General features: G+C 36.4%; 1 protein-coding gene across 10 annotated transcripts in view; it reads left to right on the top strand.

The window, feature by feature from the left end:
* The window catches only part of ARHGAP32 (Rho GTPase activating protein 32), a 274,825-nt gene that overhangs the window by 94,929 nt on the left and 158,304 nt on the right, over positions 1–21,592 (top strand). For 7 of the 10 annotated variants that reach the window (XM_082343055.1, XM_082343058.1, XM_082343057.1 and 4 more), the window contains one exon: positions 17,126–17,234. The exons of the other annotated variants lie outside the window; for them this stretch is intronic. In XM_082343055.1, the coding sequence (XP_082199181.1) occupies positions 17,130–17,234 (105 nt within the window). In that variant the 5' untranslated portion in view covers positions 17,126–17,129. The remainder of the gene's footprint in view (positions 1–17,125; positions 17,235–21,592) is intronic. 10 annotated transcript variants of the gene reach the window in all.

Below are 21,592 nucleotides of genomic sequence, written 5' to 3'. Positions count from 1 at the left end.
TACATTTTGATTTTGTGATTTGAGGTATTTCTTGTACTTGTTCTTTAGGCCAGGGGTCCCCAACCCCCAAGCCGTGGACCGTTAGGTACCGGTCCGTGGCCTGTGAGGAACCGGGCCGCACCGTAGGAGGTGAGCAGGCTGGTGCGCGAGTGAGTGAAGCTTCATCTGCCGCTCCCCACTGTTCACATTACGGCCTGAACCATCCCCCCCTGCCCCGTCCCCATCCGTGGAAAAATTGTCTTCCATGAAACTGGTCCCTGGTGCCAAAAAGGTTGGGGACTGCTGCTTTAGGCCACTGATTTCGTCCTTTTCTTTAATCTTTCAGATTCAATTTGAGTATAGAAGTAATTTCTAAGCATTCTTCTTCACGTATAGATATAACATATCCACTGACATAATATTTATACAGTGATAAATTTAGATTATTGTCTTTCTTCTTCAGCTTTGTAGCTTGATTCATTCAATGTACATGTTCTGTTTGTTCTGACTGAACAGAATTGAAGCTTTTACTGCTAAGCTAAATATTGCCCTTCTTTGTTTCCTCCCCCTACGGTGTTTTCTCCAGCAGTCCCATGATGTGTATAGCTCTGCCTTCTCTTAGGTGCAGATACCCACATTAGGAGCCCTAGTCCTTCTGATTGACTGTTAAATTTATTTACAGAGTAATTTTCCAGTTTTTACTAATTCCTTGGGGGCAAGTACCTCTTTTGTTGTGGAGAGAAGTGGGAGTGTAGACCCCTTGAACCTCTGTTTTTCTCTGCCGGTTTACCAGTCAGTATGATCGCATTTGCTTTTTTGTCTTCCAAAAGTTGATCGAGATTTCTGGCCTGCTGATCCCACCCATATTAATCTCTTAAGGAGTTATTTCCTTTTATTTGGCTTACTGGCTTTTCAGAGACTTGGAGAAGGAGAGCTCTGTTTCTCAACATATATGAGGTCTTGAATTGGAAGTCCACTGGTAGTTATTTTCATGGCTTTTGAGAGGAAACTTCTGAAGGGGGCGTTCAGTGAGGCAGAATCTTGGTGTCTGTCACCTAGTCTAGTGGGTCTCTAGAGGTGAGAATGGCTTGTTTTAGTGTCCTCTTCAGGCTGGGAAGTGGGAACTTCTAGGAGAAAATGGTCTATCACATCTGGAGTGACTGAGATGTGCTAATATATTTCAGTCTTCCCATCTGCAAAATAAGGCTAATAACAGTGTATCAAACAGTAACCAGTTAGAAGATATAATGGAAGAAAAGGTGCCCTTTTTAAGAGCAACAAAGAAGATAAAATACTCAGAAATAAACTTAATAAGAAATTCTAAAACCTATATGAGGAAAATTTAAAATATCACTGAAGGACATGAAAGAAGTTTGGAATAAATGAAAAGGTATACCTTGTTCATAGCAAAATATTCAACATCATAAAGATGTCAGTTTATTATAAATTTAATGTGATAATAAGAATCCTTGTAAAAACCTAGGTAAATTGGTTTTGAAAGAAATTGACCTTGACCAAATAATTTAGCAAAGAAACTTTGGGGAAAAGAAAAAAGCAAGGATGTTGGATACAGGATTAGTGTGAGCAGACATTGCTATAAAGTGTCAATAGTTAAAACCTTGTGGTACCGGTATGAATAGAGGGCATAAGGGAGTAAAATGGAAAGCCTGGGAATACACCCTAATACATAGGCAGGTATGGCAAAGATGGCTTCTCAAAAACCAACAGAGACATTATGTTTTTGATTTTGTTTTTTTAATTAATTTATTTTGGCTGCGTTGGGTCTTCATTGCTGTGTGCGGGCTTTCTCTAGTTGCGACAATCGGGGGCTACTCTTCATTGCAGTGTGTGGGCTTCTTGTTGCAGTGGCTTCTCTTGTTGCGAAGCACGGGCTCTAGGCGCATAGGCTTCAGTAGTTGTGGCACATGGGCTAAGTAGTTGTGGCTCAGGGGCTTAGTTGCTCCGTGGCATGTGGGATGTTCCCGGCACAGGGCTCGAACCCATGTCCCCTGCATTGGCAGGCGGATTCTTAACCACTGCGCCACCAGCAAAGTATTCAGGAAATACTTTGGGGGAAACTGGATATGCATCTGTGGAAAATAAAATTGGAGACCTGCCTCATACCAGGGATAATTTCCAAATGGTTGAAGATACAATGTATTAAATAAAAACATGAAATATTCAAAAGAAAACATGGGAAATTTTTAAAAAAATTGTTTTAGATCCGGAAAGGCATTTTGAACTGACTTAAAATGCAAAACTCCCCGTAGAGCTCTGTCAGCTTCTGGTCCGTCAGGAAGTCTAAGCTCTGCTCTGAGTCTGACGTGGCCGACTGCAGGGAGCTCTGCAACCCGTTGGGACCAAACCACACCCCTCGAACATCTGTGTGGCTGACAGGGTCTTGATGCTCTGGCTGGGTGTCAGGCCTGAGCCTCTGAGGTGGGAGAACTGAGTTCAGGACATTGGACCAACAAAGACCTCCTGGCCCCATGTAATATCAATTGGCGAGAGTTCGCCCAGAGATCTCCATCACAATGCTAAGACCCAGCTCCACTCAACGACCAGCAAGCTCCAGTGCTGGACACCCCATACCAAACAACTAGCAAGACAGGAACACGACCCCACCCATTAACAGAGAGGCTGCCTAAAATCGTAATAAGTTCACAGACACCCCGAAACACACGACCGGATGTGGTCCTGCCCAACAGAAAGACAAGATCCTCATCCGCCAGAACACAGGCATCAGTCCCATCCACCAGGAAGCCTACACAACCCACTGAAGCAGCCTTACCCACTGGGGGCAGACACCAAAAACAGCAGGAACTACGAACCTGCAGCCTGCAAAAAGGAGATCCCAAACACAGTAAGTTAAGCAAAATGAGAAGACAGAGAAATACACAACAGATGAAGGAGCAAGGTAAAAACCCACCAGCCCAAACAAATGAAGAGGAAATAAGCAGTCTACCTGAAAAGAGAATTCAGAGTTATGATAGTAAAGATGATCCAAAATCTTGGAAATAGAATGGAGAAAATACAAGAAACATTTAACAAGGACCTAGAAGAACTAACGAGCAAACAATGATAAACAACACAATAAATGAAATTAAAAATTCTCTAGAAGGAATCAACAGCAGAATAACCAAGGCAGAAGAACGGGTAAGTGACTGGAAAGGTAAAATAGTGGAAATAACTACCACAGAGCAGAATAAAGAAAAAAGAAAGAAAAGAATTGAGGACAGTCTCAGAGAGCTCTGGGACAACAAAAATGCACCAACATTTGAATTATAGGGGTCCCAGAAGAAGAAGAGAAAAAGAAAGGGACTGAGAAAATATTTGAAGAGATTATAGTTGGAAACATCCCTACTATGGGAAAGGAAATAGTCAATCAAGTCCAGGATGTGCAGAGAGTCCCATACAGGAGAAATGGAAGGAGAAACACGGCAAGACACATATTAATCAAACTATCAAAAATTAAATACAAAGAAAATATATTAAAAGCAGCAAGGGAAAAGCAACAAATAACATACAAGGGAATCCCCATAAGGTTAACAGCTGATCTTTCAGCAGAAACTCTGCAAGCCAGAAGGGAGTGGCAGGACATATTTAAAGTGATGAAAGGGAAAAACCTACAACCAAGATTACCCTACCCGGCAAGGATCTCATTCACATTTGACGGAGAAATTAAAACCTTTACAGACAAGCAAAAGCTAAGAGAATTCAGCACCACCAAACCAGCTTTACAACAAATGCTAAAGGAACTTCTCTAGGCAGGAAACACAAGAGAAGGAAAAGACCTACAATTACAAACCCGAAACAATTAAGAAAATGGTAATAGGAACATACATATTGATAATTACCTAAATATAAATGGATTAAATGCTCCAACCAAAAGACACAGACTGGCTGAATGGATACAAAACAAGCCCCATATATATGCTGCTACGAGAGACCCACTTCAGACCTTAAATGTAAATGGATTAAATGCTCCAACCAAAAGACACAGACTGGCTGAATGGACACAAAACAAGCCCCATATAAATGCTGCTATGAGAGACCCACTTCAGACCTAGGGACACATACAGACTGAAAGTGAGGGGATGGAAAAAGATATTCCATGTAAATGGAAATCAAAAGAAAGCTGGAATAACAATTCTCATATCAGACAAAATAGACTTTAAAATAAAGACTATTGCAAGAGACAAAGAAGGACACTACATAATGCTCAAGGGATCAATCCAAGAAGAAGGTATAACAATTGTAAATATTTATGCACACAGCATAGGAGTGCCTCAATACATAAGGCAAATGCTAACAACCATAAAAGGGGAAATCGACAGTAACACAATAATAGTAGGGGACTTTAACACCCCACTTTCACCAATGGACAGATCATCCAAAATGACAATAAATACGAAACAAAAGCTTTAAATGACACATTAAACAAGATGGCCTTAATTGATATTTATAGGACATTCCATCCAAAAACAACACAATACACTTTCTTCTCAAGTGCTCATGGAACATTCTCAAGGATAGATCATATCGTGGGTCACAAATCAGCCTTGGTAAATTTAAGAAAACTGAAATTATTTTTTCTGACACAACGCTATGAGACTAGATATCAATTACAGGAAAAAAATCTGTAAAAAATACATACACATGGTGGCTAAATAATACACTACTAAATAACCAAGAGATCACTGAAGAAATCAAAGAGGAAATCAAAAAATACCTAGAAACGAATGACAGTGAAAACACGATGGCCCAAAACCTATGGGATTTAGCAAAAGCAGTTCTAAGTGGGAAGCTTATAGCAATACAAACCTACCTCAAGAAACAAGAAACATCTCAAATAAGCAACCTAACCTTACACCTAAAGCAATTAGAGAAAGAAGAACAGAAAAACCTAAAAGTTAGCAGAAGGAAAGAAATCATAAAAATCAGATCAGAAATAAATGAAGGAAACGATAGCAAAGATCAATAAAACTAAAAGCTGGTTCTTTGAGAAGATAAACAAAATTGATAAACCAGTAGCCAGACTCATCAAGAAAAAAAGGGAGAAGATTCAAATCAACAGAATTAGAAATGATAAAGCAGAAGTAACAAGTGACACTGCAGAAATACAAAGGCTCATGAGAGATTACTAGAAGCAACTATATGCCAATAAAATGGACAACCTGGAAGAGATGGACAAATTCTTAGAAAAACACAACCTTCCGAGACTGAACCGGGAGGAAGTAGAAAATACAAACAGACAGTCATAAGCACTGAAATTGAAACTGTGATTAAAAATCTTCCAACAAACAAAAGCCCAGGACCAGATGGCTTCACAGACGAATTCTATTAAACATTTAGAGAAGAGCTAAACCCTGTCCTTCTCAAACTCTTCCAAAATATAGCAGAGGGAGGAACACTCCCAAACTCATTCTACAAGGCCACCATCACCCTGATACCAAAACCAGACAAAGATGTCACAAAAAAGAAAACTACAGGCCAATATCATTGATGAACATAGATTCAGAAGTTGTCAACAAAATGCTAGCAAACAGAATCCAGCAGCACATTAAAAGGATCATACACCATAGTCAAGTGGGGTTTATCCCAGGAATGCAAGGATTCTTCAGTATACACAAATCAATGTGATACACCATATTAACAAATTGAAGGATAAAAACCATATGATAATCTCAATAGATGCAGAAAAAGCTTTTGAGAAAATTCAACACCCATTTATGATAAAAACCCTCAGAAAGTAGGCATAGAGGGAACTTACCTCGACATAATAAAGGCCATTATGACAAACTCACAACCAGCGTCATTCTCAATGGTGAAAAACAAACGATTTCCACTAAGATCAGGAACAAAACAAGGTTTTCCACTCTCACTGCTATTGTTCAACATAGTTTTGGAAGTTTTAGCCCCAACAATCAGAGACAAAAAGAAATAAAAGGAATCCAAATTGGAAAATAAGAAGTAAAAGTGTCACTGTTTGTGGATGACATGATACTATACATAGAGAATCCTAAAGATGCTACCAGAAAACTACTAGAGCTAATCAATGAATTTGGTAAAGTAGCAGGATACAAAATTAATGCACAGAAATCTCTTGCATTCCTATACTCTAATGTTGAAATGTCTGAAAGAAATTAAGGAAACACTCGCATTTACCATTGCAATGAAAAGAATAAAATATCTAGGCATAAACCTGCCTAAGGAGGTAAAAGACTTGTATGCAGAAAACTATAAGACACTGATGAAAGAAATTAAAAATGATACAGAGAGATGGAGAGATATACCATGTTCTTGGATTGGAATAGTCAACGTTGTGAAGATGACTATACTACCCAAAGCAATCTACAGATTCAGTGCAATCCCTATCAAACTACCAATGGCATTTTTCACAGAATTAAACAAAAAATTTCACAATTTGTATGGAATCACAAAAGACCCTGAATAGCCAAAGCAATCTTGAGAAAGCAAAATGGAGCTGGAGGAATCAGGCTCCCTGACTTCAGGTTATACTACAGAGCTACAGTAATCAAGACAGTATGGTACTGGCACAAAAACAGAAATATAGATCAATGGAAGATGATAGGAAGCCCAGAGATAAACCCATGCACATATGGTCACCTTATCTTTGATAAAGGAGGCAAGAATGTACAATGGAGAAAAGACAGCCTCTTCAATAAGTGGTGCTGGGAGAACTGGACAGCTACATGTAAAAGAATGAAATTAGAACACTTCCTAATGCCATACATAAAAATAAACTCAAAATGGATTAAAGACCTAAGTGTAAGGCCAGACACTATAAAACTCTTAGAGGAAAACATAGGCAGAATACTCTATGACATAAATCACAGCAAGATCCTTTTTGACCCACCTTCTAGAGAAATGGAAGTATAAACAAATGGGACCTAATGGAACTTAAAAGCCTTTGTACAGCAAAGGAAACCATAAACAAGACGAAAAGACAACCCTCAGAATGGGATAAAATACTTGCAAAGGAATTAATGGACAAAGGATTAATCTCCAAAATATACAAGCATCTCATGCAGCTCAACATCAAAAAAACAACCCAATCCAAAAATGGGCAGAAGACCTAAATAGACATTTCTCCAAAGAAGATATACGGATTGCCAACAAACACATGAAAGGATGCTCAATATCACTAATCATTAGAGAAATGCAAATCAAAACTACACTGAGGTATCACCTCACACCGGTCAGAATGGCCATCATCCAAAAATCTACAAACAATAAATGCTGGAGAGGGTGTGGAAAAAAGAGAACCCTCTTGCATTGTTGGTGGGAATGTAAATTGATACAGCCGCTATGGAGAACAGTATGGAGGTTGCTTAAGAAACTAAAAATAGAACTACCATACGACCCAGCAATCCCACTACTGGGCATATACCCTAAGAAAACCATAATTCAAAAAGAGTCATGTACCACAATGTTCATTGCAGCACTATTTACAATAGCCAGGACATGGAAGCAACCTAAGTGTCCATCGACAGATGAATGGATAAAGAAGACGTGGCACATATATACAATGGAATATTACTCAGCCATAAAAAGAAATGAGATTGAGTATAGTGAAGGGTATGGACCTAGAGTCTGTCATACAGAGTGGAGTAAGTCAGAAAGAGAAAAAGAAATACCGTATGCTAACATATATATATGGAATCTGAAGAAAAAAAAAAGGTTCTGAAGAACCTAGTGATAGGACAGGAATAAAGACGCAGACGTAGAGAATGGATTTGAGGGCACAGGGAGGGGGAAGAGTAAGTTGGGATGAAGTGAGAGAGTGGCATGGCCATATATATATACACTACCAAATGTAAAATAGATGGCTAGTGGGAAGCAGCCGCATAGCACAGGGAGATCAGCTCGGTGCTTTTTGACCACCTAGAGGGGTGGGATAGGGAGGTTGTGAGGGAGCCGCAAGAGGGAGGAGATATGGGGATATATGAATATGTATAGCTGATTCACTTTGTTACTCAGCAGCAACTAACAGAAGAGTGTAAAGCAATTATACTCCAATAAAGATGTTAAAAAAATGCAAAAGTCCTAAAGGAAAGGGTTCTGAAATTCAACTACATAAAATATAAAACATCTGCATTATAGAAAACAATAAGCAAGGACAAATGACAGCCTTTAAAAAATACTTGGAATTCATAATACAAATGAAGAACTAATCTCTTTAGTATATAAAGAACTAAAAAGATATAAGAAAAAGACCAAGAACCCAACAGAAAAATGGGCTACTGTATAAAAAGAATTTTTTACACTGTATTGTATTTGTCTTTCAGGTATACGTGAACATATATAAAAATGACATCTTACAAACTTGTAGCATAGTTAGTAATAGCAAAAGATTGGAAATAATTGAAGAATTCATTAGTAGGGGGATTGGTTCAATAAATTATGGAATATCTACACAGTGGACTATTACACAGTTGTAAAAACAGTGAAGAAGCTCTTTATATACTGATATGGAAAGTTCTGCAGGAAATATTAGAGAACTGCACAACAGTGTGTAAACATACTTTTTATGTAAAAAGAGATGGAGGAATAAAACTTCTAATTTTTTACGCAAAGAGTAGCATATTTAAACATTGCTTTTTTACTTTGCTTTTTGTGGATATATTCTTTAATATATATGAAAAAATTATATACGTAAATATATATATTCATAAAGTCTGGAAGAGTATATAAAGTGGGGAATTTAATGGGTAGGAATTGGGCAGACTGGAGGCAGGGAAGGGAGGAAGATTTTTCACTATATACCTTTTGATACTCTTTTGATTTTTGCATGATAAAGTTATACCTGCTAAGAATTATAGTATATCAGGCATTTTCAGTTGGAAATAACCAAAACTCGATTCCTCTGCCTTCAGTAAACCTCCATTCTGTTTTCACCACCAACATAGCTAACCCTGTTATTGTTAGAAGTTCAGTTTCTTTATTTTCTGGGAATTCTAGGAATATTAGCTATTTGTAAGCGCTTAATAGTCTGTATAAACGAACCAGAACAGAGCTCCAGTATTTTAAGGTGCTTTATAATCTAATTTATTAATATCCTCTGAAGGTAGGAAAATATATTACTCCCTATGATAACAGGTAATAACTCTTATCATTTAGAGACACACACAGCCACCTTGTAGCTTCAGTTTTACAACTTAAACAGAGAACACCAAACTCACCAGTTTAGGTATATCTCAACGAGATGATGTTCTCTTCAGTAAAATTTAAATATATTCTTTCACAAACAGACAGACATAAATAGACTAAAACCCATTTCTCTGACAGAGAATAGGTGCCTTTCTCTGTCAAATATCACCACATGGTCAGACCATAAGAAAACTTCCCAGTCATTCTCTATACCAATGGGGAGTAACTCACTCGCCACCGGTGTCACAGAACCATACCCAACTGGGCAAAGAACCAGAAATGAACAAAAAGCAAAGATTGGGGGATACAAGGAAAAAAGTTCTGTCGCTGCTCGGAATTCACCCCGTGGATCAAGGGAAGATATCCCTGGGAGCAAGCAGTCCCTTAGGCGATGTGTCACTTGGGCTTCTCTGTGGAACTTCAACTCCGTCAAGTATGATTTTTCATGTTATGAACAAGAAGCTCATAAAATATAAAGTGAGTGTGTGTCAGAGATTCAAATAATTTTTTAATTAGGGAAGCAGCAAGATGGTAAGGCTAGTTCCTACAATTTGAAGAAAGTGTTGTCTCTCTGCTTTTTCCTTTTGATTGAAAATATCCAGGTTCAAGTCTGGAGATGTTTTACACAAAACTCTTGTAAATATAGCATTAGATTCTTCAGGTTTTATGGTTAGTAATCTTAACACTTTGTCTTTTCTGTTAGATATGCAACTATAATTAATCACTTTAAGGGTAAAATCTGTCTATAATTTTAAAAGCATAGAAGAAAATAGTCAATTAAAAAGATACTAAGTTTTTGTGGAGTTGATTCATTGTTATATGACACAAAATGTATATAAACATAATTTTTATACCTTTTATGATAATGTGTGACATTTGCCAATAAATTTTTATTTTATACTTTTTTAAGGTATAACTTGCATATAAATAAAGTCCACAGATCAGAAGAATGGAGCTTGAAGAACGTATAGAAATGTATACATTCATATACTCAAAACACAGTCAAATATAAATTATTCTCAGCACCCTACAAGACCCTTGCCCCTCCTATTCATTACCTCTCCCAAAGGTAACCATTCTGACTTCTGTCACAATAGATTAGTTTTGCCTGTCCTCTTACTTCATGTAAATAAACTACGGTATGTACTCTTCTTCCCTCCAGCTTTATTGAGATATAATTGACTTATAACATTGTGTAAGTTTAAGGCTACAAAGTAATGGTTTGATACACATATATACTGGGAACAGCATGTACTCATATCTGGCTTCTGTTTCTCAACATTTATGAGATTCATCCACTTGTTGCAAGTTGCAGCAGTAATTTTTTTTTCACTTCTGTGTAGTTATTATATGGAAGATAGTACAAATTATTTATCTATTGTATTTTTGGTGGGTTTTTTTTGGTCTTAATAAATAATTGTATGATACTACTGGTATATATAAATACATTCTATTTTTGCATTTGACCTTATATTCTGTGATCTTGCTAAATTATCTTATTTATTCGGATTGTTTTTAGAGTCTGTTACATTGTTTACATACTGTATCATTTTCAAATAATGAGAATTTTATTTTTTCTGTTCTAATTTTTATACCTCTTATTTATTTTCCTTACCTTTTTAAATAAAACTGATTAAGAGGGACTTCCCTGGTGGCGCAGTCATTAAGAATCCGCCTGCCAATGCAGGGGACATGGGTTCGAGCCCTGGTCCGGGAAGATCCTAAATTTCGCGGAGCAACTAAGCCCGTGTGCCACAACTACTGAGCCTGCGCTCTAGAGCCCATGAGCCACAACTACTGAAGCCCACACGCCTAGATCTCGTGCTCTGCAACAAGAGAAGTCGCCACAATGAGAAGCCTGCACACCGCAACAAAGAGTAGCCCCTACTTGCCGCAACTATAGAAAGCCTGCGCGCAGCAACAAAGACCTAACGCAGCCAAAAATAAATAAATAAATTAAAAAAAAACACCTGATTAAGATCTCAAGGACAATGTTGAATAGAAGACATTCTTGTCTTGTTCATGACCATGTTGACCATTCTTGTCAGCGGGAAAGCATCAGTTTTACCATTAAGTGTGATGCTAGGTGTGTGTGTTTGTGTGTGTTTTAATAATCCTCATCAAAACATAAGTGTAGTTAAAAAATCATGAATAAGTATTAAATTTTACCTGTTGAAATTATATATGTTTTTATTCCTTTATTTTAATGATGTGGTCAGTTTATAGGGATTGATTTTAGAATATTAAATTAATTTGTATTTTGGACTGAAACTCACTTGTTCACTATCCTTTTTGCTAATATTTTGTTTAGGAGTTCTGCAACTATGTTCATGATATTGAACCATAATTTTTTTTTCTAGTAGTGTCTTTATCAGCTTGTTATGAAGGCTGTCCTGGTCTCATGGAACAGGTTGGTAGGTCTTCCTTTTACTTTTATACTCTGGAAGAATGTATGTAAGGTTGTTATTATTTATTCCTGAAATGTTTGAAAGAATTCACCAATGAATCCATTTGGGGCTGCAGTTTTCTTACAGATTCAGTTTCTTTAATAGCTATAAGACTATTTAAATCTTTTGTTTCTTGTTTCAGTTTTGATAAGTTGTGTTCTTCAGGGAATTCGTTCATTTAAACTAAATTCTCAATATATTGGAATAGAGTTGTTGGTAGTATCTTCAGAGTCTTTTTTGTTTTTTTGAAGTATTTATTTATTTATTTGGCTGCGGTGGGTCTTAGTTGCGGCACGCAGGATCTTCGTTACCACGTGCAGAATCATCTTTGCGGCGTGTGGGATCTTTAGTTTCCCATGCAAACTCTTACTTGCAGCATGTTGGAACTAGTTCCCTGACCAGGGATTGAACTCGGGCCCCCTGCATTGGGAGCGCAGTGTCTTAGCCACTGGATCACCAGGGAAGTCCCTCTCAGAATCTTTTTTAATGTCGGCAGGCTTCTAGTTATATCTCCATTTTCATTCTTTATATTTGTGTTCCTTGTTTTTTCCTCAATGTTTCTTCCTAGGCGTTGTCCATTTTATTAATCTCCCAAAGAATCAACTTCTGACTTTGATTTCTTCTATTATACACCTGCTTTCTATTTCATTGATTTCTTTATTATATTTTTTTTCTTTCTTTTTTGAATTAATTTTCTGTTCTTTTTCTAGATTTTTATGATGGAAGCATAAATCATTTATTTTTCAACTTGTCTTATTTCAGATAATATACATTTAGAGATGTGAATTTTGCTCTGTTTCAGTTGTATTCTACACACTTTAATGTGTTTATTTTTGTTTTTCAGATCAAAATATTTTCTAATTTCTATTGTGATTTTGTGTATTTGACTCATGAGTCATTCAGAATTTTGTTTCTTAATTTCCAAACATTTGGGAGAATTTTTAGTTATCTTTCAGTAATTGATTTTTTAAAATATTTATTTATTTATTTTTGGTTGCGTTGGGTCTTTGTTGCTGCACGCGAGCTTTCTCTAGTTGCGGAGAGCAGGGGCTACTCTTTGTTGTGGTGCGCAGGCTTGTCATTATGGTGGCTTCTCTTGTTTTGGAGCATGGGCTATAGGCGTGCAGGCTTCAGTAGTTGTGGCTCATGGGCTGTAGAGGGCAGGCTCAGTAGTTGTGGTGCACGGGTTTAGTTGCTCCACGGCATGTGGGATCTTCCGGGACCAGGGCTCGAACCCATGTCCCCTGCATCGGCAGGCAGATTCTTAACCACTGTACCACCAGGGAAGTCCCTTTCAGTAATTGATTTTTAGTGTAATTCTATGGTGGTCACAAAACAGTTCATTCATGATTTAAATTTTTTGTATTTGTTGCTACCACTTCATGGTCTAGCATGTGGTCTTTTTGTAAATATTTCATATACAGTTGTAAAGAACGTATATTATGTAGTTGTTGGGTTTAATGTTCTAGTTCAGGTTGGAAAATTGGGTTGTTCAAATCTCCTATATACTTACATTTTTTTCTTTTCGCTAACTTATTCTATCAGTTACTGAGAAACGTTTGTTAAAATCTACAGCTGTAAGGTGGATATAGCTATTTTCCTTTTAGTTCTTTCAGATTTTGCCTTATGTATTTTGAAGCTGTGTTATTTGTTGCATATGGATTTTATTATTATTCTACTCTGTTGATTTGACACTTTTATCATCATGAAATGTCCCCCTTTACCTATTTTTAATTAGAATTTTTAGTCCGTTTACTTTTTTATTGAGATATAATTTACATGCCATAAAATTCACTCTTTTAAAGTATACAATTATGTGGTTGTTAGTATATTTTCAAACTTGCACAAATACCACCACTACCTAATTCTTGAACATTTCAGAAAGAAATCTCTTATTCATTGGTAACAACTCTCCATTTGGTCCTCCCTCAAGCCCCTGGTAATCACCAGTATACTTCCTGTCTCTGTGAATTTGATTATTCTAGACATTTTGTATATATGGAATCACACAATATGTGGTCTTTTGTGTCTGACTTCTTTCATTAAGCATAATGCTTTTACTTTTCATCCATGTGGTAACATGGATTAGCACTTCATTCTTTTTTTAATGGCCAAATATTATTTTATTGTATGGATCTGGTAAATATTTTGGTTCATTTTTCAGTTGATGCTTGTTTCTACTTTTTGGCTATTATGAATAATATTGGTATGCTTATTCATGTAAAAGTTCTTGGTGGACATATGCTTTTATTTCTCTTGGTTAAATACGTAGGAGTGGAATTGATGGCTCATACAGTTTTTCTATGTTTAACATCTTGAGAAACTGCCAAATTGTTTTCTATAGTGACTGTACCATTTAAATTCCTACCAGTAATGAATGAGGGTTACAGTTTCTACACATGCTTGCTAACTAGTCCAGTCATGTTAAAAATTATTAATAATATCCTTGGACTGAAGTTTACCATCTTGATATTTATTTATTTGCCTTGTTTATTCTTTGTGCTTTTATTCTTCCTTTACTGCTTTCTTTGGGATTAATCAAGTATGTTTTATTTTTCAAAATTTTCTCCTCTATTAGCTTTTTAGTTGTACATTTATTATTCTTTTAGTGGTTACCATAGGGATTGTAACATATATCTTTGGAATGTTGCATTCTTCTCTAAAATAGGACTTATTTCACTTCCCAACCAATAGAGGATTCCTAAATTGTTTGGCTACATGTACCCCTCCTATCCTTTGTGCATTTTTATGTCTATTATAAACCTTGTAGAACATTATTATTGTGTTTACATCCATTTTTACATCAATATTTACTTACGTTTCCCCACTTTTTGTGCTCATCATGCATTTCTGTAGATCTGGATCAGTTTCTTTTGGTCAGAAGAACTCTACTATTTCTTTTATTGAAAGTCTTCTGATAATAAATTCTTTTAGCTTTTGTTTGAAAATAAGTTATTTTACCTGATTTATTAGTGGATAGTTTTGTGAGGCAGAGGGTTTTATGTTGGCAATATTTTCCCTTTTTCTGTGCTGAAGATTTACCCTATTATCTTCTCATTTCCATTGAAATGTTCTCACATTGTTATCATTGCTCCTTTGAAGTCAATTTGTCTTTTATTTTCTGGCTGCTTTTAAGAATTTCTCTTAGTAATTTTTTTTTTTTTTAGCAGTTTGAGTGTAATGTGTTTATTTTTTTTAATCCTGCTTGAGATTTGTAAGATTTATTTGATCTGTAGTTTGATGACTGTCATCAGTTTTGAAAATTTTTCAGCCTTTATTTTTTTATTTTTATTTTTTAAAGATTTATTTATTGATTGATCGCTATGTTGGGTCTTCGTTTCTGCGCGAGGGCTTTCTCTAGTTGTGGCAAGCGGGGGCCACTCTTCATCGCGGTGCGTGGGCCTCTCACTGTCGTGGCCTCTCTTGTTGCGGAGCACAGGCTCCAGACGCGCAGGCTCAGTAGTTGTGTCACACGGGCCCAGTTGCTTCGCGGCATGTGGGATCTTCCCAGACCAGGGCTCGAACCCGTGTCCCCTGCATTGGCAGGCAGATTCTCAACCACTGCGCCACCAGGGAAGCCCCTCAGCCTTTATTTTTAAAACATTGCTTTTGTTTCTTTTTTAAATTCATGTGTCTTATCTCTGAGTTGTGAATTTTGAGGCCTTTTTCGCGTATTTTATGCTGTTTCGTGTATTTCTGTCACTTTTTTCTTAATGTGCTTCCATGTGGATATTTTATACTGAACTGTCTTCCAGTTCACTAATCCTCTCTTTAGTCATGTTCATTGTTCTATTAAACTGACCCAATGAGTTCTTAATTTCAGATATGGTATTTTTCAGTTGTAGGATGAATGTTTTGTTGTTTTTCATAGATTACAATTTTCTGTTGGAATTCTTCATCTTTTCATCTATTTCTTTCATTTTATTGAACATTAATCATAAATGTTTTTGGCAACTTGATAAAAATGTAGCTGAAGTTTTCTTATCAAGTTGTATATTACTCTTCTCCCTCTGCTTTGTCCTAGGCAAGTAATTGTTTGTAATTCATCTCATCTTGGAGATTCCTGTTTTATGTTAGAATTTAGGCTAGTTGGTTGCCTGGAGACCTCAGTTTTCTGATGGATCTAAAAAAAAAAGTTATGATTTCATAGATTATCTGCTTTTTCCTCTTGTTAGGCTGGGAGCGATGCTCTTTACAGCTTTCTGCATTGTAAACAGAAGCCAGAAATGCATGATAGCAATTTTAAAGTCCTTTTCTGATAATTCTAAAATCTGAATGAAATGTGAGTCTTTTTCTGTTTTGACAACTTATTCCCAATGTTTATTCATTTGTTCCTGTTTCTTCTTCTTCTTCTTATTAATTTTGGGGGCAGTCCTTATCATGTTTATTGGATGCCACACAAGGTGGATGAGAAATTTGCAGAGGGTCTATAGGGTGTTATTTTCCCTGAGGACAGTTAATTTTTCTTCTGGCAGTTCTGATCATGTCAAGCCTTGATTTTAAGCTCTGTTAGAGCTTGTTTATTGCTATTTTGACCTTACTCCCAAGGCATGACTTTTCTGGAGTCTCAGTTGAGAGCCCAGCGTTTTTCTTTTCAGTACTCCTCTGTCTTGGCAGTGCTTGCCTGCCAATCTCCATCTCCTCAGCATGGCTGGGCTGTTGAAATATCTGCTTGGCTTTTTGTTGCCCATCTGCTGTTTTTTGATAGGTTTCTTTGCATCTTGTCCTATATACTTATGTAAGCTTAGGAATCAGTTAACAATTTGAGGGGAATTTTCATGTGGATTTTTAGGCTCCTTCTATATAGGTCTTTTGGGAGGCATTTTTCACTCTGGAGCCTCCTCTGCTTTGGCAACCCCAGTCTCCAGGCTCTGCCTCCTCAGCCCAGTTAAGGTACAGCAGTGTGCTTGGGCTCTATTTCCCATCATTGGTCTAGAAAATTTCTTATACCAAAGAATGATTAAATGTGGAATTTGCTTCATGGGCTCCCCTGCTCTCCAAGGATGTAGCCCCAGAAATCCTACCTGTAAAGCTTGCTTTCCTGTGCCTTCAGGCAAGTAGTTTTATATGTTTTTTTCAGCATTCATAGTTGTTCTCCTTGAGAATGCTAGTTCAATACACTATGTTCCATAAATTGGAACCAGAAGTGCCATATCTCTTTTCTCATTTTGCATGTTCACTAATGCTTAGCAGAGTTCTATAAATATTGATGGCTGTTGCAAATCTTTTCAAGGTTCCAACTGTGTTGAACAGATAAAATCAGTACTTATATAATAATTACCATAGACAATAAAGGATAACTAGTTATAAACCTTAGTTTTATCTCCTGGAATAAAAGCAGGTGTTAGTACATCAGGAAAGAGCTCTGAAAGCAGAGCAGAAATGGAGAGCCAATACTAGCCACTAAAGCTCTTTTAACTGAACTTCAAATCTGGTATGATTATCTGTTCTTTGAATTGTGGTCATTGGAAAGCTTTCCTAGAAACAGGAGCTCTTATCACAGTCTTTCATGTTTTGATCTCTAGGAAGATGAAGTCCTCAGTACATTCTGAAGAGGATGATTTTGTTCCAGAACTACACAGAAACGTTCACCCTCGAGAGCGGCCTGATTGGGAAGAAACACTTAGTGCAATGGTAAATCAGTTTTATGCATATGTATGTATGTATATTTTACTTACATAAAGAAAAGGAACTGAGGAAGCATTACTCACATAAAAAATTTTTTTGTCGTTTGTTGCTTTGCTCATTTGTTCAGGAAATATCTGTTGAGCGAATTATCTATTCAAGGCACTGTTTTAGACTCTCTCGGCAGAGCTGTGAATAAAACACACACATTTCCTGCCTTTGTAGCTTATATTTTAATGAGGTAGGAGGAGAAGCAAATAATTAAATATATAATATGTCATGTGGTGGTATGTGCCATTGTAGAAAATTAATGCGGAGTGGTGGGGTTACAGAGTGGGAGGAGAGAGTGTGAAAGAATAGTTGCTAGTTATATAGGATGGGCACAGATGGCCTCTGGGAGAAGTTGAGATTTGAGCAGACACCAGAGGGATGTGAGGGAGTGTGTTTATCTGGGAACCGATCATTTTAGGCAATGGAAGAACAAGTTAAAGGCTGTAGCATAGAAATAAAAAGCAAGTTGGAAAAAACACAAGTAGGACATGTGACTGAAACTGAGCTGGGAAAAGTAGAGGAGATGAGGTCAGAGAAGTGGTTTGTTGTACTCCATTATAAGGACTTTGGTTTTTTATGCTGAGTGAGCTGGGAAACCATTGGAGGATTTTTAGCCAAGAAGTGACATGATCTGGCTTAAAATTTTAAAGGAAGTCTCTGGTCGCTGTGAATAGGCTAAAGAGGGAGGCAAAAAGAGGAAATAAGGAGACCAGTTAGAAGGTTATTATATTAGACGGACGGTGATGGTGGCTTGAACCAGGACGGTAGATGGGGAAAATGGTTCTGGATGTAGTTTTACAGGTAAAGCCAAGCATTTTTACTCATGAATGGGACAGAGAGTAAGATAAAGAGATGTCAAGGATGAGTTCAAGTTCTTTGGCTGATCAGCCTGAAGAATGGAGTTTACGTTCACTGAGATACTGGAAAAGCAATCCTTGTTTGTTGTGAGTTAGGTGGGAAAATCCTATGCAGTGTAGTTTTTCCACATAAGTTTGAGATAGTCATTTAATCTATTATAACTTTTATAACTTTTTGTAATTCAGATCTGTTAATAAGAACAATGAAATTTGTTTTGCAGAGAATAACATTTTACTTAATTGGAGTTAAAAGTTAGTGATTCTTATCAAAATTGAATGCAAATGTTCATTTGTCAATGCAGGTTTGCAATGAGATTTTACATATTTCATTTTTGAAAATGCCTTTTCCCTCAGGTACTGCCAAATATATCAGTTTATGAGCATATGATTTTAATTGAGCATATTCATTGCTTAGAAGGTGTTTATGGAATTCTTTTAGTTTCTTCTCTTGATATTTTCCTTTTAGCATAACATTACATTGCAAATTTCTGCGCTGAGGAGATGTGAAATAGTCTCATCAAAGACAAACATGCCCCACACCCCTATTGAATCAAGTAATCCCTGGAGGTGCCAGCATGCCACTGAAAGGATATTCAGTAAATTCTTTTGCTTATTTAGAAATCTTTCACAGTTTTCCTATGTATTTTGATAACCTGCAGTAAGTCTACATTGAATTTATCAATGGGAAGAAAGGTGGTATCTGTTATGTGGTGGTTTGTTTACTCTGTATTAAAATGTCACATGACGCGCAACATAGAAAGTTACTGAATTCTGTTTTCTGGAGTTCACATTGATTTGTCTATGGAAATTACCATTTGTATCATATGTTCTTAGCATCTTTTATTATTATATTGGTACTCTAATTTCTTTATTTGTAAACTTTTTTTAAAAATTAATTAATTTTATTTTATTTATTTTATTTTTGGCTGTGTTGGGTCTTTGTTGCTGCACGCAGGCTTTTCTCTAGTTGCGGCGAGTGGGGGCTACTCTTCGTCGCGGTGTGTGGGCTTCTCATTGCAGTGGCTTCTCTTGTTGTAGAGCACGGGCTCTAGGCGCGTGGGCTTCAGTAACTGTGGCACGTGGGCTCAGTAGTTGTGGCTTGCAGGCTCTAGAGCACAGGCTCTGTAGTTGTGGCGCACAGGCTTAGTTGCTCCATGGTATGTGGGATCTTCCCAGCCCAGGGCTTGAACCCGTGTCCCTTGCATTGGCAGGCAGATTCTTAGCCACTGAGCCACCAGGGAAGCCCTATGTGTAAACTTCTTGAAGACAAGTGCTATGATTCTATTTTTTGAAAAAATCATTACACTCAATAAATAGTACATTGCAAGGTTGCAAAAAGTGTACAGTGAATGATGAAGAGGATATAAATGAGATTAGAGCTGCTGTTTAACTACACTTACTCTAGAAAATTATACTGATTTTAATGAGGAAGTAAGAGTAAAGAAAGTTTGGGACCTTTTTCTCTTTCAATAATAATTTGTGTGAAATATTATGTTGAGAATGAAGTTTATTAAGAGAAACCCTTATAAAATGTTTTTCCAAAACAATTCCATTTATTTAATTTTTTAATAGTTTTCAAAATAAAAGGGCTTAAGTGTTGAACTTTTATTGATTTGTGTGGTGTGGCCAGAATATTAGTTTTTTAATACATATCTAAAAGAATGTCAGAAATTTCTGAATTGTTAAGAATTTTAAAAAGTTTGTAAACAGTCATTTTTAAATTGAGGTATAATTGATATGTAACATTATATTAGTTTCAGATGTACAATATAATGTTTTGGTATATGTGTATATTGTGAAATGTTCACCACAATAAGTCTAGGTAACATCCATTACCACACATAGCTGCAGATTTTTTTTCTTGTGATGAGAACTTCTAAGATTTACTCACTTAGCAACTTAAAAATATACAACTCTGTAAATATTGTATATTTACTACAGTAACCATGCTGTACTTTATGTTCCAGGACTATTTTATAGGGGGAAGTTTGTACTTTTTGACCACCTGAACCCATTTCGCTCACCCACCTTTGGCAACCACCAGTCTGTTCTCTGTATCTTTGAGTTCAATTTAATTAATTAACTAATTAATTATATATTTTTAAAGCCTCCCCATACAAGTGAGATCATATGGTATTAGTCTTTCTGTTTTTCACTTATTTCACTTAGCATAATGCCCTCAAGGTCCATTTATATTTTAACAAGTGGCAAGATTTCTTTCTTTTTTATGGCTGAATAATATTCCTTTGTGTATATATACCACATTTTCTTTATCCATTCATCAATCAATGAATACTTAGGTTGCTTTCATTTTTTGGCCAGTGCAAATGATGCTGCAATTAACAAAGGGGTGCAGATATCTTTTCGAATTAGTGTGTTCATTTTCTTCAGATAAATACCCAGAAATGGAATTGCTGGATCATATGGTAGTTCTGGTTTTCATTTTTTTGAGGAACCTCCATAATGTTTTCTGAAGTGGCTGCACCATTTATATTTACACTACCAGTGCACAAGGGTACTGTTTCTCTTTTCTCCACATCCTTGCTGTTACTTATTTTTTATCTTTTTGATAATAGCTATTCTAACAGGTATGAAGTGATAACCCATTGTGTTTTTGTTTTGCATTTCCCTGATGATTAGTGATGTTGAGAACCCTTTCATGTACATGTTAGCCATTTGTATGTCTTCTCTGGCAAAATGTCTATTCAGAGCCTCTGCTCATTTTTTAATTGGATTTTTTTTTTTTTTTTTTTGCTATTGAGTTGTGTGAGTTCTTTTATATTTTGAATATTAATCCCTTACTAGATATATGATTTGCAAAAATTTTCTCCCATTTTCTTTCCCTTTCTTCCCATGAAAGGTTACCTTTTCATTTGGTTGATGGTTTCCTTTGCTATGTAGAACTTTTCAGTTTGATGTAGTCTCACCTGTCTATTTTTTGCTTTTGTTGCTTTTGCTTTTGTTGTCAAATGCAAAAAGTCATCTCCAGGACTGACGTCAAGGAGCTTAACTACCTATGTTTTTTCCTAGGAGTTTAATGACTTCACGTATTATGTTCAAGTCTTTAATCCTTTTTGAGTTAGTTTTTGTGTGTGGCATAAGATAGTGGTTCAGTTTTGTTCTTTTGCATGTGGCTGTCCAGTTTTCCCAACACCATTTATGAAGAGACTGTCCTTTTCCCATTGTATATTCTTGGCTTCTTTGTCATAAACTTATTGACAGTATAGAAGTGGACTGATTTCTGGGCTGTCTGTTTGTTTCCATTCATCTATGTGTCTGTTTTTATGCCAGTATCATACTGTTCGGACTACTATAGCTTTGTAATATAGTTTGAAATCAGGAAGCATTATGCTTCCAGCTTTGTCCTTCTTTCTCAAGGTTACTTTGACTATTCCATGTCTTTTATGGTTCCATATAAATTTTAGAATTGTTTCATTTCTGTGAAAAATGCCATTGGAA

This window comes from Balaenoptera borealis (assembly GCF_965194805.1).
Source record: "Balaenoptera borealis genome assembly, chromosome: 11".
Taxonomy (NCBI): Eukaryota; Metazoa; Chordata; class Mammalia; order Artiodactyla; family Balaenopteridae; genus Balaenoptera; species Balaenoptera borealis.
This window is presented reverse-complemented; position numbering and strand designations above follow the sequence as displayed.